Source organism: Mixophyes fleayi, chromosome 5 (assembly GCF_038048845.1).
Source record: "Mixophyes fleayi isolate aMixFle1 chromosome 5, aMixFle1.hap1, whole genome shotgun sequence".
NCBI classification, from domain to species: Eukaryota; Metazoa; Chordata; class Amphibia; order Anura; family Limnodynastidae; genus Mixophyes; species Mixophyes fleayi.
Window position 1 is genome coordinate 149,859,897 of NC_134406.1, and position 27,959 is coordinate 149,887,855.

The following is a 27,959-nucleotide window of genomic DNA, read 5'->3' on the forward strand; positions in this document are numbered from 1 at the left end:
CTTTGTTTTTAATAGACTGCTTTTGTGGTTTGGGAATAGTACTCCTAACTAAAAGGTTTCTAAAGGTGGGAGCTTTTTTGTATATAAATCTGGGATAATCCTGAATAACCTTCTCCAGATCTACATCATTCTTTAGAATGGGCCAATGACGTTTGATAATCTTTTCTACTTCTTTAAATTCAGTATTATATTGTGTAATAAATGGTAAATTAGACCCTCCCATTTGTGACTGAGCTGTGTTCTTTTTCACTCTGGGGATCATTAATTCTTCCCTTTCTATATTTGAAACCCTAGTGAGAGCTTCATTCAATTTCTCCTCTTTATACCCCTTTTCCAGAAATTGGCCTTTCAAAATTTCAGCCTGTGCTTGGAAAGTATGAACTTCTGTACAATTGCTTTTTACCCTCTGAAATTGACCCATTGGGATATTTTCTAACCATCTAGCGTAGTGGTTACTGTTAATGGGTATAAAAGAGTTGGCGTCCCTTGGTTTGTTATAATTTTTATTTAAAATCTTCTTCTCCTGGATGTAGATATTTAAATCGAAGAAGTTAACTTCTCCCTTGCTAATGTTAAAAATCAATTTAATATTCAAGGGGTTACTATTAAGCTTATTGCAAAAAGTCAATAGGGAGGTTTCATTTCATTTGCCTAGGGGACATAAGGCATCTTTGTGGACTTTAGGGAGGGTATAAATAACCGGAATCGACGGGTTCTGAATAATAATAAATTCTTTGACTCCTTGAGTCAAGAACCCCTTTTGGAGGTATTTATCTACATATAGAAGTATTTTTTCTGAATCTTTTCTGATAGATCTCCTATTAACTTTTTATATGTAGCTTCATCCCCCAACTGTCTTTCCAGCTCTTGTTGGTATTTCTGTTTGTCTTGTACCACTACACTACCCCCCTTGTCAGCTGGTTTAATAATGATATTCTAATTTTTCTGAAGATCTTTTAAGGCTTGCCTTTCTTTATTGGTGATATTCAAATGTTTTCTCCATTTTTTCTTTTTATTCAATTTGGACAAATCTTTGTACACCAATCTCTCGAATTTTTCTATCAGGGGACCCTTACAAAAAGTGGGATAGAAAATAGATTTTTTCTTAAAGGTAGATTCTTTGATATTCCCATCATTAGATTCACCTTTCACTTCTTGACCTTTTTTCTTAAAGAATTTCTGTAAGGATAGTTTCCTCACAAATTTGTGAAGATCTATGAATATATTGAATGCATCTGGTTTGTTATCAGGTGCAAACTTTAACCCTATTTTTGGCACATTAGTTTCATTTACCGTGAGGGTATGTGAACTCAAATTGTAGATTTTGACATCACCTTTACATGGTCCCTGATCTTTTATGGATTCTTTTGCTTTATTAGGACGTTTATTCCCTCCCCTTTTCCCCCTTTGTTTCTTTTTTTGTTTCTGATTAACCCTTTTGTTATTTAATCAAATTCTCCTAAAAAAGACTACGTCTTCTTAGGGCTTCAAACTTATTTCTATAAAATATCCATCTTGATCTATCCGGGGGGGGACTATTCCCAAATTCCCTTTTGTTCCTTTTGTGAAATCTATCTTGGGGAGAATTCCTTCCATATTCTCTATCACCTTCTTCGTATTTCCCCCGTAACCTTTCTGCAGTTTGCCATTTCTCTTTCTTGTTATATCTCCATGGGGAATTATATTTCTGTCTAAACGGAGATGTTTCTTATCGGGATCTGGGAGGAGGAGATCTTCCTTGTACCCTCCTGTTTCCCTTTTATTTCATTCCATGTTCTATATCGGTATTCAATAGGGGGAGATTTTCTTTGTACCCTCCTATTGCCTATCTTTTCATTGCGTGATCTTAAATTTCTTCTGTCCCTATATTCATCTTGTTGGTCAAACCTAGAATATTTGGGTTCAAAATCCAAATCACGTTTAGTATTAATGTGGGGGAGATCATAAACAGCCTTTCCCTTTTCTTTTTCATCTCTTCTTAATTTTTTAAACTTCCTCTACATAATTTCTTTTTCCTGTTTTTTAATCTTAATGACTATATTCTCCTCTAGTTCTTTAAAATCCTCTAAATTTGAAAAAGGGGAAATAAGGGATTTTAATGTTTCAATCTCCTCATTGACCACAGACAATTCTTTGTGAAAATGAACACTTAGTAAGGGTTCTTTGCCATTTCTTTTTAAATTCTTCAGAATCACTATTAAAAGAGGGGGATTTCATTATCTTCTAGGGACCATTTTTTCAGCTAAATACTTCTCCAGTGTAATGATCTCCCACCAGGTTTTACTTTCTTTAATAAGCTATTTTTCCAACCTTTGCATCATCCCTTCCAAATCATCCTCAAAACACTATTAAAAAAGGTTTTGAAAAACATTCACTATCCTCCCATGTAAAAAATTTGCATGAGTGTAATATTGGTTCCATTAAAATGTTCTGCGGCATAAAAAAAGTTGTGGGTCACTGGCGAAAAAGAGAATCCCTTAGTGACTTAGCAAAAACCGAAATGAGATTTATTTATAATATGGGTACTTTAGCTCCCCATGGCCTCAATGTAGATTTTGAGGTCAAATGGTTTTTAGAATAATCTGAAGAAGCAGAGGTTGAACTTTTAAGTTTATTCCCATAGATCGAGTAACACAGGATATTTTTAAGTGGGAGGGATGTACTGTGTTATGGCATGTTTATTGGTTTAAAAGTATGCTGTAAAGATACCATTTAAGTCCATCTTCTTTATTTTTATATGTGCATATTGTGGAAGTTTTTATACATATTGTGTATGTTTTTATTTGTAAGCTGGTGTTAATTGAAGTGTTCCTTATAACTACCAGAATGTTACATTTTATGTAAAAAGTTTTTTTTACATCAAAACGTCTGTGATTGGCTCTATGGAAGCATAAAGGATTGTAACTTTGTCCACCCACCATGCCTGGATAAAGATTATTGAAATCGAAACGCTTCGGCGGACGTAGGTGGGTTACGTCACACGCACCAGCGGGGAATTGTTTTTTGGACTTTACTCTTTCTGTCCGGACAGCATGAACCGCCGAAGTACTGCCCGGGATGTCTTCTGCAAGGATTATTTAATATCACGCTCGTTTATTTCAACATAAGGGTAAGACAACAAAGGGTATTCCCTTTTGCTCCGCTGACGGTTGCTAAACAAGTTTTTATATAGGATCTTCGTGTTCATATTGATGTATTTGGAATAGAGTGTTATGTGGTTTTACACTATGGAGTTCCTCTCTTTTCCTCCCATGATTATCTGAATGGAGAGGAATCTTGCAAGGTGAAATTGAGATCCCCCTGTGGAAATTACATGTTGTTCTACACGCTTGATATCCAATGTGATTCAAACAGAGAGGAATCTTGTAAAGTGGAACTGTGGTCCCCCTGTGGAAACCATATGTTATTCTATATGCTTGATATCCATTGTGGTCTAGTGAGTATATAACCCTAAGGGGTTAAGAAGATTGTTCCATCACGTGGTGTTTTTTTCAATTATAAAACGCACGGATATTTCAGGGGACATAGATACTCAGAATTTTGGATCCTACAGGCTGTGCTATGTCTGTTTTTCTTCTCCCTTTATATCTGTATACGGAATGGATTAATTGAGGAGGAGGACTCTCTCATTTTATCGTGGATATATGCTCCCTTCTTTTCGCAAAGACCTAAAGAACATGATGTCTATTTTGGACAGTATTGAACTATAAGCTATTACCATCAGCGCCTTCTTCCCTTTAATTTGTTTGGATGTATTTATGTGTTTGTACTCATAGGGGTTTGTGTACTAAAAGGTTAAGGGCTGCTTTGTGGTCTGACCGCGCGGATATACTCCTACCAGTGCTGCGTTTTGATATATATATTTGTGTCTACTGTATATAATCCATTTGCAACCTAATCAATAGCCTAGACTAATGTGTAACTTTCTACGCATACAGGAGCCTATATTACTTGTTTGTATGCTGCCCAGGAAAGAAGAATACTGTTGTCACGTGTGTTATGCCCATATAGATATAACTAGATGAACGGTTAAACATAGTGTACCATAGGTCATTTATAATAAAAAGACATGGTACTATTACATATTATGTACACTGTTGTACTGTGCATGGCAATGCTAAATGTGCCACCATCCAGGGTGCAAGGTTGGGATTGCATGCCAGCTCCAGTGTGGAATTAATTTTCTTTGAAAGGTGCTGGTTGTAACGATCTGCTTACAGCTTGCTTCTTGTATTGGCAGCTCCTGTCTCCTGGAGTTTTGGACTGTGTTATTTGTGTTTCATTTTATGTGTTAGCAGCAGTACCTCTGATAACCAGAGGTGCTGCAATTGTGCCTGCTTCTTGTGCTTTAGGAGTTAACCTTTCTGTTCACTAATTATTCCTTGCACCTGGGTGTGTCCTTCTTATACTTGTCTCTCCCAGCATTCATGGCTGGTTATTGATGTCATACTCTGTGGTCACTTCCTCCTGTTGTGCTCCTGGATTTATACTGCTTGTGATCTATCTCAACATACATTCCGCTGACCTGTTTCATCTGTGAACTTGGGACTTACCTGTGCATTTCCCTGTACCTGCAACTTCTGTACATCTGGTAATTTCTGCAAGCTCATTATTTATCATCTGTTCATACTCTCCAGCAATAAACATTGTATGTTTTTTCACCTTATCCATGGCTCCTTGGCTGTATTCCTACATTGATTCGTGACACTGGTTCTGGTTAATAGGGGCCAGCACTAGCTATTGAGATTTATTCATGGCTGGTCTCGTCCGGACCAGCCACAATATTGTACTGGTGTGATGGTGTCTAATACAGCTGGTGGTTGGTCTGCAATTCGCACTCTGCCTTCACTTGCACTCGCAGAGCTGCATATAGTAAACATTGTAGTTACGTTTTACCCAATACATATTCTCATGACCATTTCCACCTAACAAGCCAGCTATCCCCCAAAAACTCAAGAGGAATCAATTTCAGAGAATGCTATTGAGAGTTGGGACAATTTCATTTATTTATTAAATAAAAATGTTATAAACTTTTCTTTTGGTGTCTCCTTAATTTGTCACATGATGGAAAGGGTATTTTAGCGGGTCATACATGGTGTCAAGTAGTGGTAGTGGGTGAGTTATGATGCTAAGCAGTGGTGGTGACTGAGGTTTTTTTTAGTGGTTGAGGTATGGTGCTAAGTAGTTGTGGTGTCTGAGGGGTATTTTAGTGGGTGAGGTATGGTGCTATGGAGTGGTGGTGAATGAGGGATATTTTAGTGGTGAGGAGCTAAGGAGTTGTTATTGCTAAGGAGTGGTTAGGAGCACATTAGTGGGTAAGGTGTGGTAACATGGAGTGGTGGTGAACAAGGGCTATTTTAGTGAGTGAGGGATAGTGTAATATTTGGTGATGTATTTTATCTGGTGGGTGATGTATTTGGTGAGTGGTAAGATGGGTGAGTGAGGTAGAGTAGTACAGACAGCAATATTTACCCCTTATTCCTTAGATAGCTGAGTTTAATTTATCAATGTTTTCGGCTCTTCAGCTTAATGCAACGTGCCTGAGAATGGGATGTGTTATCACCCATTTCAGTCTCTACAATGCTAACATCTCTATGCAAGCAGGAAACGTTAGCTCTACATTTTGTAATATATGTCTATTCAAAAGATTATGTAGCACTTCAAAGGCTTAGTAAAACAGAAACTATTAAAGGGGAATCGCTGGGCTTGCACTCATTCAGAATGGGGACAGGGGAGCTTGGGTGCAGCCACAGACCCCATGGAGTTGCCTAAAGACCCCTAAAAGATGGTAATAACTGAAATATGGGGAGAGGGCTATTGCATTGCGACGTACCACAGCCGCATTTGCCTAGTGTTGCCCCTAGCAAAATTGTGTGTGTAGCATGGGGGTGGGGGGTGCCAGTGTTGTTTCTCACACAAAGCACTAAAATGTCTAGTTATGGCTCTGAGTAGAACAATTAAGTATAAGTTTGTCGGGTGAGATGATTTAAAGGAGCTGTCAGGTCAAGAAATTAAGAAGTCATTTCCAGTTTCCACTGTCTTTGAATTTTTTTTTATGCACAGCTTTTACCTCTTCACAAAAAACTTGTGTTCTCTGATTGGCTAAGAGGTGTGAAAGACTCAACCTCAACTCTATTCCTGCACCATGAAGTTGCACTGTTACAGGAAAGTGTATTCCAGGCGCACTTTGACCAATGTAATAAAAATATTTATACAAAAGTGACACATGTAATACATTCAGTGTCAATGTCCCTTCACTCTTATGAGTAATTTAAGGCATAAATGAGGCTAAACTGACTTGTAGTATAGGAAAAAACTGAATATGTTTCATTTATTAAAAATGGTGACTCTAAAGTGCTAGGAGGTTGGTGTTTAAGTGACATTTAAACTTTTGCACAGTGCACTGGTGATTGTTAGCATTATGTGTGTGCCCAGAAATAGCAGTCAGTGTTTTTCTGTATACAAATTAATTGTGAAGTAAAAGAGCCAAAAGAAAAATAAACTCCACTAGCATTAAAAAAACATTCCCATTAATTAGATTTAACTTTTCAAATTTTCTCTGAAAATACTGCTCATAATCTGATGAGTGTGCTCAGCGCCCATATATACTGCCTATAGGAAATCATATTACCCTGTCAAAATCATTACTTTTTGTCACTTTACGCAATGGAAATAGAAATAAATTAAATACAGCTTTTTACAACTGTCTATACACATTATAACTTTCAACATGAAAGTGAAAATAACATTAACAAATATTCTTAACAAATATTATAATTACTGGAATACCTGAGTTGGATAAGTGATCATACCCTTAGAGCAGGCATGTCAAACTCAAAACCCCATTTGGGCCAAATACTCAAAGTCTAAGATTATGTGGGCCAAAATAAAAGGAAAAATTTGCATATTAAATTTTGTCACCCACTTTCATCACAATGTGCCCCCTTCATCATCACGCTGCACTCTTCATGCTGCTTTTGCTCTCCTTTATGTTTCCCCTGTTTCACACTGTGCCCTCCATGCTGCTTTTGCTCCCCTTTACCTGTCTCTCATCTTTCATTCTGTGACCTCCATGCTGCTTTTGCTACCCTTCATATGTCTCCCATTTCACACTGTGCCCTCCATGCTGCTTTTGCTCCAATTCACCTGTCTCCCCTCTTTCACACTGTGCCCTCCATGCTGCTTTTGCTTCTCTTCACTTCTCTCCTCTGTTTCTCACTGCTCCCTTCATGCTGCTTTTGCTCCCCTTCACCTGTCTCCCGTTTCACACTGCTCCCTCCATGCTGCTTTTTCTCCCCTTCACCTGTTTTCCCTCTTTCACACTGTGCCCCCATGCTGCTTTTGCTACACTTTCACTTGTCTCCTCTGATTCACACTGCTCCCTCCATGCTGCTTTTGCTCCTCTTCATCTGTCTCCCCTATTTAACACTGTGCCCTCCATTATGCTGCTTTTGCTCCCCTTCATCTGTCTCCCCTATTTCACACTGTGCCCTCCATTATGCTGCTTTTGCTCCCCTTCATCTGTTGCCCCTATTTCACACTGTGCCCCTCATGCTGTTTTTGCTCCCATTCACCTGTCTCCCCTGTTTCATACTGTGCCCTCCATTATGCTGTTTTTGGTCCTCTTCATCTGTCTCCCCTGTTTCACAATGTGTCATCCATTCTGCAGCTTTTGCTTTCCTTCATCTGTCTCCTCTATTTCATACTGTGCCCACCATTATGCTGGTTTTGCTCCCCTTCACTTACCTTTATATTGCCTTCTTTCTACTGATTTCTTCTCTTCTGTCTTTCTCTTCTGTCTTGTCCGTCGCTGCTCCTCTCTGTGCACTCCCCACTGAAAATGATGGAGCGTGATGACATCATTCAGAGTGAAGGGAAGGTAAGTATATATTTTTTGTGGCATAAAAAGAATTCTGGGCCGGCGGCTCTGATAGGGCCACAAAAATTGGGGTTTGTGCCACTTGTAGCCCCCAATCCACGAGTTTGACACCTCTGCCTTAGTGTAACTATTATAAACTTGCTCGGTAAACTTGATTGGTACAGCCAATGACCTTCCAGATCACACAACAGACTACTTGGCCACTACCTGACATCAATTGTAGTGGTTTTGATTTCTTCAGAATAAAACTGGCGGTTCCATGAGGATTCCACTACTAATAGGGCATGATAAGGCAAATAATTTACCATGGTTGGAAAAGTGCTTTCAAGAGGGCCCTGGAATAAAGTTGTGGAAAGGCATACATTAGAAGAAGGATGCAAAAAGATTTTAAATGATTTTACTCTCTGAGTACCATTGAAAGCATTATTAAGAAGTGGAAATGTCACACTTCTTTTATTACAGATGGAATCCGGTAGCCAGTTTGTTCTAAAGTAAATAGGATTTATTTTGATATACAAATCTAAAGTATCAAACAAGTGAAGTCAATAATCCCAATGCCGATAAAGGTTTGGTAGAAGTATCTAACAATTACAATCCAAATCACAAGAGAGAGCAAGGTTTTGTGGAAGCATCTAGTTCAGCTTCAAACACAATTCACAAGCAAAGACTTTAAAACAGGAAGAGTCTCTTATAGGCCCAGACTCGAAATGAGAACCAAGATGGAATCTTCATGACACAATCCCAGCCATCTTGGATGAGGGCTATTCTAAAGGCAAGTTCTTAAGAGGAAACCATATAGCACCAACAATGCCTTGCCTATATCGGGCATTCCCTCTAAACTGGATGACAGAGCCACTAGGATAGTGATCAGGGAAACAACCAAGAGGGCAATGCTAACTTTGAAGGACTTCATGGCAGAGATTGATTGGTCTGTGCCTGTGACAACTATCACAAGTTTTACATAAAGCTGCCCTGCACAGAGGCAAATGCAGGATTTCTAAAGGGGGGTTTGATTCCACAATTCCAGAGTGTATGGAAGTGGTGTGGCTATCATTTGAGAGAGTGCTAGACTTTACTCCAACTTTTCCCATCCCTTTCAAATACACAAGCAATGGTAACCAACTTTCCTGATTCTGGTGGGGAAGTACCAATTATATGTGACTATCCCACTCATTCAAGAGTTTTGTGACTGCAAAGATAGTTGGGATGTATGTACTGCTTCACACTGTACTGTATATTAAGAGTGAGCTGCTTGCATCTAAATGTTGTGCATGTTGCTTGCCCTTAACAAGCAGTACTGTGTGAAGCGGGACATATAACCCAACTATCCTTGCAGTCGGGACAATGTCCTGACTGAGCAGGAGAGTCAAACAATATCAGGTCTGTCCCACCAGAATCAAAACAATTGGCATACTGTGCTGTGATCTTCTACCTGTTCTTGTAATTTTTACTACCTTTCAGCTGATGGTCTCTTAAGCTCAGTTGCAACTAGCCTAGATCTTGGAATGTTGGGGCCCTGTTTGTTAAAAACGGATATTCTTGTAATATGGTAAGTCTAGCAGTGAGTGAGCCTATTTAGCCTACTTCCCCCAATCAGTCCATGCTTTAATTCAATAGCACCTATGTTTAATAATTAGGCTTCCCTACCTGAAATCAGCTCAAAATTAAAATAATAGTATTCATATTTAATAAATATGCCTATATCATCCCTTCCAGCCTTGAAATTAAATTAACTGCATTCACATTTAATTAATAGATATATTTCCTCCCTGCCAGCCTGAAATTAAATTAATAGTATCCATATTTAATAAATAAATATATACCCCCCAATTAGCCCTAACATTGCATTAATAGCATTCAGAATTAATATGTAGACCTAGTTCCCCATATCATGCCCTGACATAGAGTTATTGGTACTCACATTTAATATGCAGTATACACATATGTCCACCCAAACAGCCCTAAAATTAAATCATCAGCAATCCCATTTAATAATTAAATCTATTTCCCCCTAAATTTCCCCAATATTAAATAGCTGATATTCACAATTAATAAATAGCCCCCTTCTCCTTAAATTCTTCCCCACATTAAATTAATAAGCTCCACCCTAGCAATAATTAATAAAATTAAATCATGCAATCACACCATGACATACTAATTACTATGACCCCACTATTAAAATAAATAGTCATCACCATGAAATAAATTGCCCCCACCAATAGATTAACATTTCTTACCCACTATTAAATGATTATCACCCACCCTCTCCATTAACTTAATACCCAGCCTTCAGCCCTATTACATTAAGGACTCTCACTTACTGTCTCCTGCTTTGGTCTGTGCATATGTTTCAGAGGCTTTTCAGAGACTCCTTTGGCTGCCTCTCCTATTTACTGCACTAAGATACACAGACCGCCCCACAAAAGAGGGGGGCATACTGTAGACGGGGGCAGAAAGGATCGATCTGTAGGTTTGTGGCTGATCCTAGGAAGGGGACCAGCCTGTCAATAAGTCCTGCCTGGCAACTGGAAAGTGAGTGTCTGCTGTATGGCAGGGTGGCAATCAAGAAGTTACTAAAAAAGTACCACACTCAGTCTCGTTTGAGTTTCTCGTTTCAGTCTCTCAACCTTGGCAAAAAAAACCTCAAGGTTTTTTTGCCAAGGTTGAGAACAGGATAGAACTTTTTTGACTGAACTCTAAGCGCTATGTTTGGCACAAACCAAACACAGCACACCACCCAAACCACACAATAACTACTGTGAAGCATGGTGGTGGCAATATTAAGTTGTGGTTGTGTTTTTCTAAAGCATAGACTGGGCAATTGGTCAGGATTGAAGGAAAGGTGAATTCTGCCAAATAAACCCAATTTTTTTTAGGAAAACCTGCAGGACACCAGCTAGACAACTGCAGAGGGGCAGGTGTAAATTCCAGCATGACAAAGACCCTAAACATATCACCTATCATGTAACACCCAGAAGTAGTGGAATTCTCACAGTCTGTCTGATTTAGCTCCATCCACCACAGAGGCGTAGAGTCTAAAATGGTGAAGATTTTCACCAGGGCCCCCCCAGAAGCAAGTTTGATCTTTGCTTCTAGCACCACGCAGGTCGCAGTTCTCCGATGGGTACCAGGTAAGGGATGTAGGAGGTGTGGGACAAGCAGAGCAGAACCAAGCATAGGAAGCCAACAATAGAAGAGGAGTTCTGGATACAGGATACTAGCAACAAAGGTATCTAAAAGGCACCCAATACTGGATACCAGAATAACTGAGAAGCACCAGATACTGGATACCAGTATTTATGAGAAGTGCCAGATACAGGATACCAGGATTAGCTGAAAGCACCGAATACTGGATACCAGGATTAGCTGAGAATTACTGGATACTGGATTCCAGGATTCACAAAATACAGAAGCAAAAGCCAAAATGATCCAGCAGCAGGCAGGCTAACTAGATATGAAGATCTGGCACCACATTGCCAAAACAGATGCTTTAAATAAGCAGCAGGGGGAGTGGTAATTAGTCTAACAATGTAATAGAATAGAAGGAGATAAAAGATTTTAGTGCACATGCGCACTTCTGCAGTCCAAGATGGAGGCTGCCATCAGAAAATGGACAACCCATCAGCACCACCAGAAGACCCAATGGAGGATGCCCGACTTATGCACCAAACCCCAGTAATAGAGCCGAAGGGTCCAGTGCATAACACCGCCAAGAAAACAATGCAGTGACCTAAGAATAGGAAGGTGAATGTCCGTGACTGGCAATGTCAGAGGCCTGAACTAAATCTATAGGTAGACTTGAATAGAGTAATCCATCGCAGTTCACCACAAAATTTTACTAAACGTGACCAATTCTGCAATCAAGAATGGACAAATGTTCCACATTCTAGGTGCACAAACTGGTAGAGACATATCCAAACATACTGATGGCTGTAATTACAGCAACATGTGGCTCTACAAAGTATTACACCTGGGATTGAACACTTTTCCAACTGTTATTCTATTTTTTCATTTTTTTATTTATTTTTAGAACTGTTGGCTTTTTTTCGTTAATTGAATGTTGTATAGAGAAATGTGTAATGCGTAAATACAGCTGTAAATAGTTTGATTTAATTTATTTAAACTTCCATGGTGTAATGTGACAAAAGGTAATCTATAGGCACTGTAGCTAGGAACTGTATAATTTAGTCAGCTCCACCCATCAGAAGATGCACAATGTAATGCAAATTTTGTATCCCCCACAGCTGCCACCATCTTGACATTTATGTCCATATGCTTCCAGTAAAAGTAGATGAATTTGCACATAAACAGAGGCATAATATCAGAAATGACAATATGAATGTTTTCATAAATACTTTGAAATAATAATCAGGAATGTATTATTTTTTTTGTCCTAGTGCTACTTTTATCTCTAAACAGTACAATTTCTATTTTTATAATGTAATTACAGTTTGTGCAATACAGGGTCACTATAAGACATTAGTGGGTTATGGGCAAATATCACATTTACTTATTGCAAAATAGGTTACTTATTACTATTGTACATAAGTATAAGTAGAATGTAAAGTGCATCAAGTTTTCTTGAGAGCATTAGATTTCTTGTAGAGAAGAGGGAAATATTTTCAAAATTATTTTGTTGACTCTTTGCCTCCTTCCACATTTGGACACATAATTTTGCATGTATCTTTGGTAGAATATGGCATTTAGTATCCAGTTGTGAATTCTCTGTATACAATTGTTCCACCTAGAATTGTCCTATAGATTTTCTTCTGCCTGGATCTACACCTCAAACACACCATTGAGCACAATGATTTGACATTGTCATCATCCCAGCACTATATAAAGACTCTGGGTTTGAATCCAGACATACACCTGTTTGCTTAGTGTACCTCACATGAAATAGAAATCACATGCCCAGAAATTGAGCTTAAGCAAATTAACGTAAATGCGTAGAATTCATATCTGTAAGCATCTGACACATACAAACTCTTACAACTTAAGAGGTAGAACGGGAGAGGGGAGGGGCGGTCTAATATAAGCCATGTACAATAAGGTCATGTTTACACAGATGTGGCCAATTCAAATCCTGTGCTTTTCATAAGTATGCTTATCTTCAGCAGTATCTTTTGCACCTGGTACAAGGCAGGTGTAAATGCCAGATGTTAGTGATGACCAACACGTCATTACCTCTCTGATTTGGATTGTGTGTAAGTCAAATAATTTGATGAAGTAAGCTAAATTGATTAATATTGTTTTACCGTAAGATTTTGATTAGTATGCCACGTGTAATAACCAAATCACACGGATTAATAACACACACATTTACATTCACACTTATACTTGTAAATAGTACACAATTATTAAGGTTCCAATCCACATTTATTTATTGGTAAAATGTATTAGAGATTATATATACATAGATAATACTAAAGTAATGGTAATTATGGTTCAGGTCCACAGAAATGTGTGGAGTTTGGTCTCATATTAAAGCTTATTTCACCAGATTTAACTCGGTTTCAACAGAGTAGCGATTGCATCTAGCGGTCACAAGTTATGACCAATATGAGATTAATACTCAAAAGTACTTTGTTTATGGGTTCGTTTAAACTGGTTATTCGGCCAATGAAGACTTCTCTTAGTGTTATCTGTATTTATTTGTGACATCATCACTGATTATGTTAATACAAACTGCATATAAGCAAGTCATGGGCCAGTGTTAAACCTCTCTTCCTGACCGAAGACTACATGGACCTGGGCCCAGGATGTTGTTGTGTAATGTAATGTATTCAGTTTTATACTTTCCTGTTTATTGTTATACCTTTTATGTGCCATCATGGCTTGCTATAAATCCTGCTATCTTTTGCTATTAAATCTTTTTGTGCGTTGGAACCACATAAATCGCATTGGACAATGTTTATTGGTAGCGACAAAACGAACATCACATTTAGATGATTGTTAATTCACATGCACATCTGACACCACATGTCTCATCAAACATCACTATATCAGACCATTGGAGGGGGATACCCGTTGTGTCACTTCGTTTCTCAAAAATTCTGGGGTCACAGCGAATACTCATTGTTAAGGAGGTGTGTGAAACTGTTTACCAACTTTCACGCATGCGTTCATTCTATTAAATCTCACATTTAGTTTATTTTTCTACACAGAGAACCTTAATTATTAGTTCAATGTCGATATTGTTGTACTTGTAAGAATTGATTGCTTCTAATTTATATGTCAAAGAGAGTGTACATTATTCTATGCAGAAGGCAAATTTACAATTTTCCCATTTTTTCACATATATATCAACACATAGCAGAACTGGTAAATCTGGAGGACGACAGCTGTTGCCAACTCCAAAACCAGCAACTGGATCATTGTCATTGACCCAGACAGGGAGTGTATCTTCAGGCCATGTATCAGCCACTTTGGGATGTCAGATGCTTAAGTGATCCGTTGTCATTGACTTTCAACTCATGTCATCATGGACACTCTGCCCAATGTGCAGAGTGACCGAGAGTCTCTTCCAGACAAACATCCTGAAAGCAATAATACTACTAACAAAATGTTGGCAGTGTTACATTTAAGTGTGTCTGGGTCATTCCAGACCACAGTGGGTGGTGCAGTAGCAATATTCCGAGCCTCCCTTTAGTTGTGTGCAGAAGGTGGTGCTGTGAGTTTTCCTGTCATGCATCTGTCAATTTTTTATCTGCCAATTATTCAGGTTGTCCTGGCCATAATGCAGCAATTTGCCACAATAGTTGGCTTTCTACACATTAAAGGTGTAGTACACAAATATCCCTGATCCCATCGGGTAAAAATTAAACTATTTTTAGAAATATGAAACATTTGCACACAATGTTCAGGCTATATGTGATGTATCTCTCCAGTTTTGATGCCTGATTGCTAAATGGCCAGAAAGCACTCATTATTCCCTTGCATTCAGGCAATCACATTTGGCACAAATTAAGACAGATGCAAGGAGGCACAAGGCCACATGGAGATGTCTGGCTATTAGGTATTTTAACCTATTGCTTATTGCAAGAACATTTTCTTGACTAAATATATTTTTAAAAATGGAATTTGAAAAAGGTATCTTTCCTGCAAGTTCAAAATAATGCCAATTCTGTTGTTCACAATTACATATTAAACTTGTACATCATTCTAAATCTATTGTAATTCATTCTAAATGCAAAGGTCAGAAAAAGAAAGCCACAGAATCTCAATCAATAATAAGTATTTATTTATTTCAATAATACCACATAAAAAACAGTCTAAAACAATTAATTATATCTAAAAGCCATATCATTCAATCAGTCAATCAATTCATACAATCACTTGATAGCTTAAGATAATATCTCCAACCCGACTAATCATAAACAGGGGAGTCCTCCTGTGCAAGTAAAGTATACACATATAAAAGAGTACAATATTTCATCACAACATTAGGCTTTATTAGTGAGAAATAAATAAAGTAGCACAAATCATAAATCTCACAGGCATTTCCGACTGTTTATTTAACTTAGTTCCAAAAAACAGTTTTCCAGATTTTAGATGTTCATTTTACCTAGTAAGGCTGGCATATAAATTGAACGGTTTTCACAATTTAGAGAAAGTAACTGATTATTTGATTATCCAAGTCCTCAGGCAAAGCTGTGGGCAGCATGGTGGCTCAGCACTTCTGCCTCACATCACTGGGGTCATGAGTTCAATGACCATAGCCTTATCTGTGTGAAAATTGTATGTTTTCACCCGTGTTTGCGTGGGTTTCGTACGGGTGCTCCGGTTTCCTTCCACATTCCAAAAACATACTAGTAGGTTAATTGGCTGCTATCAATATTGACCCTAGTCTCTCTGTCTGTCTGTTTTTGTGTATGTTAGGGAATTTAGACTGTAAGCTCCAATGGAGCAGGGACTGATATGATTGAGTTCTCTGTACAGCGTTGCAGAATTAGTAGTGCTATATAAATAGCTGATGATGATGATGAAAGGTTATTAGTTAATCACCTGGATCCTGGAACAATAGTTGTCAATAGCTTAATATGCGCTTAGATATAAATTCTCTACATATTCTCCATGTCTCTGCATCAGTATGAAAATCACGCTGTTTAAGAATCATGCTGTTTAGATATTTACCCAAAAACTGAGAAAACAGTCTCTGGCAGCTAGATGGAATACTCAGTGCAAGGCGATCACATAATTACCGTGCCTCTGTATCACAGCAAGACTCAGTTGCTTTGTTCAATTACCCAGAGCCTGGGATGGAAGTTCTTCAAAGCAGCTTTCAGACTTCTATAAATTTATAGTAATAAAACTTGGTGGCCACTATATAAATTATTTTTCTCCAGTCTGGAAAGAATAAATATAACTATGTTAAAGATCCATCTGACATTCAGACTTCCTGATCGCAATATAATGAGATTACATCAAAGCAAATCAGCTTGTCCTCCTCCTCCTCTTCAGCTATTTATATAGCACCTCTAATTTCATAGTGCTGTACAGAGAACTGACTCACATCAACCATGGCCGGATTAAGGGGGGGCACAGGGGGCACGTGCCCCGGAACCCCCTCTCTCTAGGGGCCCCCTGCATTACCTGTCTTTGCACACACGGAGCGATTCACACATGGAGTGTGTGCATGCATCAGGGTACCCAGGGCCGCCGAGAGGGGGGGGGAGCGGGTACTAATTACCCGGGCCCGGCATGTCAGGGGGCCCGGCCCGGGCCCTTGCGCTGCTGATTTTTTTTAATTTTTTAATTTTTTTTTTCAAAACGTTTTTTTTCCTTTCCTTTTTTTTTTTTTTTTTGGCGGGGGGGGGGGGGGGTGGGGGGGGGGCTCGGTCGTTGGTGGGGGGAGCAGGCTAGTTTAAGAAAAAAAAAAAACATACTCACCTGATCGCGGAGCCGGCATCCCTCCTCTCTGCTGCTCTGTGCTCTATTCAGACTGTCTGAATGCTGGGTGTGATGTCATCATGTCATGCCCAGCATTCAGTCAGTCTGGAGCAATGGAGCACAGAGCAGCAGAGAAGACCAAGAGAGGAGAAAAGGTAAGTGAAGGGAGGAAAACGAGGGGGGCACAGAGGGGTTAAAAAACGGGGGGGCAGCATGACAGAGGGGTTAAAAAATGAGGGGGAGCACAAAGGGGTTAAAAAACGGGGGGGGGCAGCATGACAGAGGGGTTAAAAAATGAGGGGGCACAAAGGGGTTAAAAAACGGGGGGCAGCATGACAGAGGGGTTAAAAAATAAGGGGGGGGCACAGAGGGGTTAAAAAACGGGGAAGCAGCATGTCAGAGGAGTTAAAAACGGGGAAGCAGCATGTCAGAGGGGTTAAAAAATTAGGGGGAGCACAGAGGGGTTAAAAAACGGGAAAGCAGCATGTCAAAGGGGTTAAAAACGGGGAAGCAGCATGTCAGAGGGGTTAAAAAATGAGGGGGAGCACAGAGGGGTTAAAAAATGGGAAAGCAGCATGTCAGAGGGGTTAAAAAATGAGTGGGGGCACAGAGGGGTTAAAAAATGGGAAAGCAGCATGTCAGAGGGGTTAAAAATTGAGGGGGGAGCACAGAGGGGTTAAAAAACGGGAAAGCAGCATGTCAGCGGGGTTAAAAAATGAGAGGGGCACAGATGGGTTAAAAAATGGGAAAGCAGCATGTCAGAGGGGTTAAAAATTGAGGGGGGAGCACAGAGGGGTTAAAAAATGGGAAAGCAGCATGACAGAGGGGGTGAAAAAATGAGAGGGGCACAGATGGGTTAAAAAACGGGGCAGTATGGCACAGTGGGGTTAATAAACAGGGGTCAGCATGGCACAGTGGGGTTAAAAAATGGTGGGCAGCATGACACAGTGGGGTTACAAAGGGGGGGGGGGGAGGCATGGCACAGTGGGATTGAAAAAGGGGGGGAGCAGCATAGTATAGTCTGATGAAGGGGAGCCAGATGAAGGGGGCAAAAACAGCATGGAGGGCACAGTGTGATCATAAGGCATGGCGATGATGAAGGGGCACATTATTGTAATATTGGAGCTGGAGGAAGGCCTAATTATTAATCGTGGGTGCTATTGATTTAACGCTGGGGCTGGCTGTAATTTTCTAAATGTAGCCATTTTTTTTTCAAAATAGGTCCTTCAACATTTCTGGATCCGGACAAGCCACAACTAAAGAAAGCAGCAGCCACAGGTGGAGAAAGTGAGAAGAACAGGTAGGAGAGAGCAGCACAGTGTGTGAAATGTTGTGATTCTAGTAGGGACAATACCAATTTTTGGTGAATGTTGTGTCCAATGTAAGGTGTAGGCCAAGACTGAACTGTTTGTGTACACACTGCATTGTTTGTATACTACCCTGTGGTGGTAGATGTCCTGAAAGTCAGGAGTGCTTAAACATATGTGACGCTCCGGCGAATTGAGAGCCTAGTGGTTTTTATGTTAGCCACGCCCCAATGGCACGTTTGCCACGCCCCCAAATGCATGACCGCACCTCCCAAAATTTTTGCACTGCCGTTTGGCTAGCCACGCCCCTGAATATATGACCATATACCTAATTTTTTTTGCGCCGCCGTAAGGCGGCGCAAAAAAATTTTGGGGCTTACTTCACTATGAGGGGGGCCCCATGAATTTGTTGTACCCGGGCCCTGAATTCTTCTTGGCAGCCCTGAGGGTACCCCCGCAGCAGCAACTATCAGCAACGTCAGAGGCGGCTGCGGGGGTCCCCTGATGCATGCACACACTCAGTGTGTGAATCGCTCCGTGTGCACATAGAGATCATTACGATCTCTAAATCTGCGCCAGTAGTACAGCAGCACCTGCTGGAGGAGCTGCTGTACTGTCTAAAATGGCCAAAATGGAGCTGCTGCGCATGCTCAGCAGCAGCAGCTCCTCCAAGACATCAATGAGCAGGTAAGTCGTTTCACTGGGCTCATATTCATACTGTAAGTCACAAAATAAATCATATATAAATAAATATAGCATGTGTAGAAGGTCAGTGGATGTCCCTCAGTAGTGGAAGTAATGGGGCGTTTTACAGACTTGGGTCACATGTGGTTCCGCAGCTGTTGTGGAACATGACTGGCACTGTATGCTGGGACTTGTAGTTCCATTGCAGCTGGCTATTGTGTCATCCTGAAACCAGAGGAAGAAATTGTTTTCCTCCTCTGATGTAACGTTTTATTAGAGCTCTAAAGTCCCTGCAGGGAGACAAATCCTGCACCTTAATGTCAGATTGGAATAGTAATGTGAGATATGATGGCAAGACACAGCAACCTCCAGAAACAAGTTCTGAGTCTGTATAAACAGTTTTTAGTAGCTGGGAAAGACAAACCTGGATTTGTGCCCCAAATCCAACATGAATTCAGAAAGAATGCAAAGATACCAAGGACTAATATCATGATCATTGAATACCTCCTGCGGCGTGGAAAGCGACAGCTGGAGCAGCTAAAAGATGTACCGTATTTCCCCAAGTATAAGACGCACCCATGTATAAGACGCACCTTAATTTTGGGGCCCAAAATGAAAAAAAAGATGTATTACATAAAGTTATTGAACTAGCCTGCAATTTATTGGGGCACAAAGCACACTAGCCTGCAATTTATTGGGGCACAAAGCACACTAGCCTGCAATTTATTGGGGCACAAAGCACACTAGCCTGCAATTTATTGGGGCACAGAGCGCTACAGCAGCTTACAATAGTCCCACATTCAGACCAAAACGAGCGCTACTGCACAGTCTTGGGGCGTGTCTACGTGACTTTTCTAATGTCACCAACGCTGTGACAAACGGAGCAAACGGAGGAATCTGTAGTTATGGGCACTCATCAGAACTGTCAGTCACGTGACTGACAGCGCCGAGACTGTGGGAGGCGCCTGCAAAGGTCCTGAAGGTCCTGCAAAGTAACGGGGGACACGCTGGACACGCTGGAGCTGATTAGCGGGGACTCCTCACACCAGATGCCGACTTCTGCAATCAGGTAAGTAGCGCTGGCAGTGTATAAGACGCACCTTTTTTTTAGACCCAAAATTTGGGGAAAAAAGGTGCGTCTTATACATGGGGAAATACGGTACATACAATACAGCTTGGAACTTTCATCAAACCTCTTCAGACAAGGAGAAACCTCCCAAATATACATAAATGGAACATATGACTTGGGTTGGAATACCTAGTATACAAATGTAAATATTTGGTGGGATTTCATTGTTCATTAATATATATCCCATATCTTAAAATTGGTTTTGCTTGTAAAATTATGTAGTTTATTTTGGAACACTGATGGCAACACAACAGTAGTAGTATGTATGGAGTGAATGAAAATAGCTGAATGGGTTGGAGGCCTGAGAAGGTGGAGCAGTCTCCTATACTGCTTCTTACTGGTAATTTCCTCCTATAGAAACACTGCATGTGCTTGTTGCCTTCCTACTTATGTTGGAAAATGATATGGCATTTTACATTAACATAATCACCAAATTTGTTTTATGCCTGTCCCGGGCATTCTGTAATAAATATATTGTTTTAAGTTTATGTCACCTAGTGTGATAATGGGAGGTGTGGCTGTACAGTAACCAGGGCCTGATTAAGGGTCACAGCCGCCCCAGGCTACTACACTAGTTCCCCCCCCCCAGTGTGTGTGTAAATAACATTTTTATATATATAGATATATATCTGTAAATAAAATTGTAAAACATTAATACATTAAACACACTTCATTATGCACTTCCTCTCTTACCTGATCTTGCAGTGTAGACTACCTGGTGTTCTCTTTTGCATGTTCTTGGAGTGTTGTCCGTTGGCTTCTGGAAACTTGGGAGTCCTGTATTTAAAAAAAATTGCAAAAAATATTGCAAAAATTGTATTATAGTGCAAAATTTTAACAAACCCTGAATGATACAAAACAACCCCCTAGTACAGACAGACAATAAAATAGATGAAAATTATTTACACTCCTATAGTAACATCTACCAGCCCTGTCTATCTAGTATTTAGCATTCTAGTGACCGCTGAAACCACAGTCAGCATCAACATCACCGCCACACAATACAGAAATCCTGCCCTCTACAAGCTATTTTATCACCTCCCCACCAATTCATCCCCCCTGTCATTATTATCAACCCGCACCAGACAGTTTATGACCCCCCCTATCCAATTCACTAACCCCCCCATAGCCAGTTCATTACCTCCCCATTGCTTTTTCATTAATCTCCCCTATCCAATTCATTAACCCCCCCTCTAGCCAGTTCATTACCTCCCCATTTTCACTTCATTAATCACCTCCCTCTAGCAAATTCATTAACACCCCCCATCCAATTGATATGCCCCCCTATCCAATTCAGAAGCCCCCCCCTCTAGCCAGTTCATTAATCCCCATTTTCACTTCATTAATCCCCCCCTCTAGCCATTTCATTAACTCCCCCATCCAATTCATATGCCCCCCTATCCAATTCATAAGCCCCCCCTCCAGCCAGTTCATTACCATTTTCACTCCATTAATCCCCCATATCCAATCCATACTAGCAGATCATTAATCCCCCCATATCCAATTTATAAGATCCCCCCAGTCATCTCCCCCCCCTCCACATCCAATGTGTCACCCCCCTGATATTTAACAAGCACTTACCTTGCTGTCTTCTGTTCTCCTCTGACCAGACGCCGGCGCTTCTGTCATCTTCACACACAGCTAACAGCATCCAACGCTGTTAGCTGCAGGCGCGCTCTGTGTGATTAGTGTGGTCACGTGATATGTGAGATCTCACGTGACCACACTAAGCAATACACTGATAGGGCAGCTAACAGCGTTGGATGCTGTTAGCTGCGTGATTGGGTACAGGAACATGCGGGACCGCCCCCTTGAGGCCAGGGGCGGCCCCATTAGAGGAGAAAGAAGCCGATCACCGGCACTTTAGAAAAATAAACCCTCAAAAAAATCAACAGCTTGTCAGTGTTCCGCGCTGCGCCCCCCCAGGACTCAGCGCTCCAGGCTGCAGCCTGATCAGCCTAGTGGTTGATCAGGCCCTGACAGCAACTATACGGAGACCATGCTGTAATACTCTTAATAGAAAGCTAGGTATAAAGTTTGTGTTTGTAAGCCATGTTCTAATGAGTGGATGTTAAATGTGTAATGTTGCATTTCGACAGTGTAGGGTGATGGCTTTTCACTGTAGATGCCTACTTATGCAACAACTTTTAATTGCAATGCAATTATATTTAATTAGACCATATACACAGATGTCCAGATAAGGAATTGGTATGGGGCAGCACAGTGGTGTAGTGGTTAGTACTTCTGCTTCACAGCACTGGGGTCATGAGTTCAATTCCTGACCATGGCCTTATCTGTGAGAAGTTTGTATGTTCTCCCCGTGTTTGCGTGGGTTTCCTCCAGGTCATCAGGTTTCCTCCCAGACTCCAAAAACATACTGGTAGGTTAATTAGCTGCTTTCAAATTGACCCTAGTCTGCCTGTCCGTCTGTCTGTGTTTGTTAGGGAATTTAGACTGTAAGCCCCAATGGGACAGGGACTGATGTCAGTGAGTTCTCTGTACAGCGCTGCAGAATTAGTGGCCCTATATAAATGAATGGTGATGATGTGTGTGTATGTATAGATACATATAATATATAAAACATTTAAATTTTCATTATTATGTTTAGATACATGTTAAATAAATGTTAAATAAATATCCCTTTTATGATAGAATTGGTCAGATTGTCATTTTAATATTCACCACCTACTTGTAACGCTCTCTCGTGCATGATGACAATATGCTCTTAATTTCAGATCTTAGGGGCCCCCCTGTTTTAAGTGTCCCGGGCCCCCCAAAGCCTTAATCCAGCTCTGACATCAGCCCTGCCCCAAGGACTGATGTGGAGCTTACAGTTTCAATTCCCTAACACACACATACACACACACACTGAGAGAGACTAAGGTAAATTTAATAGCAGCCAATTAACTTACTAGCATGTTTTCTCCTTCACTACTTAGCACCTGCTGACACATTTCATTCCATAGGAACTTTATGAAAGCATAGTGGAGTATCCCACCAAGCTGTAACAGTTTTACCTTTTCCGCATTCCAGCGCTGTCAGCACCTCTAAGTAGTGGGTCACATAACTCGCCTGTCGGAGCAGGTTTTTCAAATATGCTTCTATAAAATCTGTGCACTAACACTTGCTCAGTGTCATTGCAACTAGTTTGCTTTGGGTCTGACTCGCTTTTGTTGCTTTTTGCTTTCTGCTGGATTCCCTGTGTACCATTTCTGCCTGACTGACTACGTGCTGCTGGATCTCCCTGTATACCAAAATCAGCCTATCTGACTATTCTCTACCTGATTACCCATGTACAAAATCCTAGCCTGCCTGACTATTCTCGGCCTGATTTTCCAGTGTACCAGATACTAGCCTGTCTGACTTTTCTCTGCCTGAGTATCCGTGTACCATATCCTAGCCTGTCTGACTACTCTCTGCCGGACCACCAGTGTACCAGTTCCAAGCATGTCTGACATTTCTGTGCCGTTATTGTGTGTTTCTGATTTCACTCCTAGTAGCGATCTCAGCTTTACCTACAAGAATTCTCCATCATTTCTCTTAGGGCTTTGTGTTACATCCTAAGGCAGTCCAGAGGACCGCAACCTCTGGGTTCCTGGCAGCAATGTCCATCCTGCCTTGCAGCGGTTCTTGGTGAACACCAAGGAATCCATTAGACTTCGCGCTTCTGGTCTGCTAGTGCTAATTGGGATTGCCATTCGGATTTGCAACACAAGCCTCCTTAAGCATTACTCCTTAGCCTATAGGAGTATCTTCACATTAATTCATTAATTGATCTTTAAGAAAAATGTAATTGTTGTTATTTACAAATCACTTGTATGTGTTAATCCCTTAAATTTTATTACATTGTCAATCAATGTTTTATGATAGTTTGCAAAAAAAACATTATCATGTATGTAGCGATGTCTAAAAGTAGACTTCATTACACACATTTATATTTTTATATGTCAAATGCATGTTTTTTAACATATACAGTAGTTTTTTTTAAAAAATATGTATTTATGAATTTATATCATAAAGTATAAGCTTCCATTTTGTGCATTTGTGCTAACTTGACATATCTAGCCATTTTAATTGAGCATACTTTAAAGGACAAACACAGAAAAGGTGTACTAAACTGTACAGATGTTGTTTTAAATGCATAATAACTACATTACGGTATGGTGAGTTTATAATTTATTTTATTTTGACTATACAGTGTGTATATATATATATATATATATATATATATATATATATATATATATATTCCATCTATCTATCTATCTATCTATCTATCTATCTATCTATCTATCTATCCATCTATCTGTAAATTTTCCCGTCTGGAGCCTTAGACATGTGTTGCAGTGCCGAATAATTGTCTATTGCCATAGCAAGCTCCTCGTAAGACTGCGGATTCACTATTTTTATTGCAGGTATTCTCCTCTGTCCCTCCCTTCCTGTTCTCCCCTGTGCCTCACATCTTGCTTCTCTCGCTCCTCCCTTATTCCTTGATCCTCTCTATCTATCCCTGTTCCTGCCCATATGATTCCCTCTCACTAATGAATTCCTGATTTTGCCCCTTGATCATCACATTGCAACCTCCATCATCACACTCTGCCCCCTCCATCACACTGTGCCTCCTCCTTCATCACACAGTTCTCCTATTCTTCACACTGTGCCCTTCTTCATTACAATGTTCCCCCTCCCTCATTACAGCCCAACAACAACACATATGGCTCCAAAGTACTGTCCTCTGGATAGTACTGTGCTAAGAATCAACTGAATGTTAAGTATAATTGAAAATAATGCTGCACCTGTTTATTCTGTAGAGTTTAAGAAATGCTGAACAAAATTGCAAATATATATAAACACTGTAATGTAAGAGTGGTGTAGAAAGCATATACTTGCTAACAACACCCAAACGGCAAAACAATGCTTGTAACATGTAGTGATGCAGCAATGTTTAAATATAGTATTTACTCATATTTGATTTTTTTCCAGCTGAACAACAGCATGAAGAGTCAGAGAAGAGAATACCCTTGCATATAGATTTGAAGATTATTATTTTTGTTTGTTTAAATGGAACACATTATAGAAAAACAACACAAAATAAAAAAATATCTAAATTAGATTGGAACAAATTGAGGGAATTCAATTGGTTACAAGGTATCTCCGGAATACGCGGAGACACATAGACATGCGAGGGAAAATTAGCTGAAATTATAGTACCGTATTAGCTGGCAAGGTGATAAGCCAAACACTGAAGCAATGTCCTGTGACACCTTGCATCTAATTTAATATGCCAATTATGTCTGATTTGTTTCCCTTAATTATGTTAATTGATTGTATTGTTTTAAGTTATAATTATATAAAAGTTATATTTGCTAAAAAACAAGTGTGTGCTTGTTTTATTCAAATTTTGAATAATGAAACATATTTGATAGTAAAGGCTGTGATACAGGACCTAATTGTTAGCATTGAATAGTGAAGGTGAAAATAAATAATGCAGTGAAAGGGTTATATTACTTAATTTACAGGAGGCAGTAGTGTTTTAAGGCTTATTGCAGTAATTAAGAAAATACACATTTTAGCACCTTTAGGCCTCAATGAGGCTTTTGAAATAGCCCCATTTATATGATGTGATTTAATAAAATACCTATTTTGTCTCCCTTTTATTCTCTCCCATTTGTCTTTTTCCAAAGCTTATGCCTTTCTGTAAAGCATATCTCTCATATGTTTAAATGTGTGAATACTGGATAAATCTACTATGATGTGTATGAAATGTGTATCTCATATGCCAAGAGGAGATATGTGGAGTTATTAGGATTATATGTTAAATAATTAGGTTCATTCATTGTTTAGCGTACTTTCTCCATTCTCTGAAGAATTGTATTTATATGTTTTTATATATTTTAGAAATTGACTATCTAATAATTGTATTCTAGAAATTGGTTCTAATTAATAATAATTTAATATTTGTTATGATGTTAAGTATTCTCTGCTGCTGCCCGTAAACTATGGGCGGATGTGGTTAAAATATCTAGTGTAGCTGGTTTCTAAAAGGGCGGAAGTGACGTATCGCCGGATGGCGGAAGTGACGTCATGGCTCGGTAGTCGGAAGTCAGAGCGGCTCCGGCGGACCCTTGCTCTCTGGATGTGCTGACTATTTAAGGAGACCCTGTACTATGAACGGACATTACCTTTTGATAAAGTCTTCCCGACGAAACGCGTTAAGGATTGAAGAGGCATCTTTTTTGCTATCTATGGTCCCGTTGGAGAAAAGATCTTTGGGACTTCTGTGTTTCTGAGAATTTGTTCAGATAAGCTGTTTTATATATATTTTAATGTACGGGCATTTAATTGCTTTTGTACCCGGATGGGTAATTAAACCTTTTAAAATTTTAAAATTTTTTAAAACCTTTTAAAATTGATACATGGACGTATTACACTATGTCTTATCTCTATTCACACACCTTATCTCTATTCACACTCCCTCCCGCTCACTGCGATCGTCCAACGATCGTCGCTTCTCTTCCCCTCTGATTACCTCTTCTCACGCACGTATCCAAGACTTCTCCCGCGCCGCTCCCCTCCATTGGAACAAGCTCCCCCGCTCCATCAGAACTTCCCCTAATCTGTCCTCTTTCAAACGAACATTAAAAACCCACCTTTTCCTTAAAGCCTTCCAGTCTCATGCCTAAACTCCCACCGGTCGGCTACCTCTCTTTCTCATCCCTTCTTCCCTTCTCCCCCTTCCTCCCGTCTCTCTGTCTCATCCATGTGTCTGTCTGTCTTCCCCTCCCTTTAGATTGTTCGCTCCTTTGAGCAGGGCTCTCCTACTTTCTGTTTCCATCACTTTTAACTGCGCTCTCCAGCTACTCAGCTCACCTCCTCTCAGTCCCTCTGCCCTCTGTCTCCTCTCGCTTCTCTCCACTCCCCTCAGTGACTCTCAACCTGTCATCCGTGCCCACCCTCTTGGGCCATAGTTACCTGCCTGTACTCACTTTTCCCCTCCCTCCCTCTCTTTCATGCTGTGCCTGAGCCCCCAGAGTTATAGTGCTTACTGTTACTTGTACTGTGCTGTTTCACCTTGTACTGTGCCATTGTTTGTCCTTGTACGGCGCTACGGATACTTTGTGGCGCCCTATAAATAAAAATTAATAATAATAATAATATGTCATTATCCTTTAAGCTCTAGTGCATCTGTGAACCTGCTATCTCTCGAGGAGGATCTGGAATTGGATCAATAACCAGATAAGCCTGATATATTTATATATTTGGTACGCGGCTTATGAAGCACATTATTTTATGTTACATCATTTTATAGTTTTACACTATGTTTGGCGCCCCTTTCTCTTATGTTTATCTAGGTTATCTGCATCTGCAATTGATGCTTTTGGAGTTGGAGCAGCCTTCTGTATGTGTATTTGTTTACATTTGACCACTTTAAGCACTTTTTGGTGGTATACACTGAGCACCTGTTTAATCACTATATAAGAAAATACACCTACCTGCTTTCTGGTGTGAATTAATTTTAAATATACATGTAGTAAAAATAGTGGAATTGCTCCATAAATACAGAAATGGCTATACATTAATTACTACTGTAAGCAAAATATAGAATTTCTTAAGAACAGAATTAGTTTTAGAATTTCAAATGAGGGACTTTGACTAATGATTGTACTGTGTCAGGATTATGAATAAGATTAATAGGTAAGTGTTTGTATTTTTTCTTACCCATGAAATATTAAGGTTACCTCAGTATGGCAATTCACCTGGTAGAGACTATCCCATTTTTATAACAAAGGGTCTCCTATCTTCTTGGGACACCAAGGGATGATATAGAAGCATTTTAGGCTGTCTTCTATTCTGACTTCATTATAAGAAAGCTTATGGTGGGTTACCTTGTCATGATGGGCCCATGACACCTTTAGTGCAATGCTTTACACAGTGTTTTCCAAATAGAAATTATTTTTGGTTTTGGGGCTTATTCAAGTTTAAGCTTTTAAGTGTATGCTGTAGTTCAGTGAATATTACCTTCTGATTCTATTTGAATGACAGGGTCCACTGGATTTGGATCTGGATT

General features: G+C 39.9%; 1 protein-coding gene and 1 pseudogene across 1 annotated transcript; both read left to right on the top strand.

Moving 5' to 3' along the window:
- The first annotated feature begins 18,893 nt into the window (after positions 1 to 18,893).
- Positions 18,894 to 20,420, top strand: SDHAF1 (succinate dehydrogenase complex assembly factor 1). The gene is made up of 2 exons (XM_075214384.1): positions 18,894 to 19,325; positions 20,390 to 20,420. The coding sequence occupies exons 1-2, from the start codon at positions 19,108 to 19,110 to the stop codon at positions 20,418 to 20,420; spliced, it is 249 nt and encodes an 82-aa protein (XP_075070485.1). The 5' UTR covers positions 18,894 to 19,107.
- On the top strand, positions 20,186 to 20,312 carry LOC142159735 (small nucleolar RNA SNORA47; annotated as a pseudogene).
- Positions 20,421 to 27,959: the final 7,539 nt, after the last annotated feature.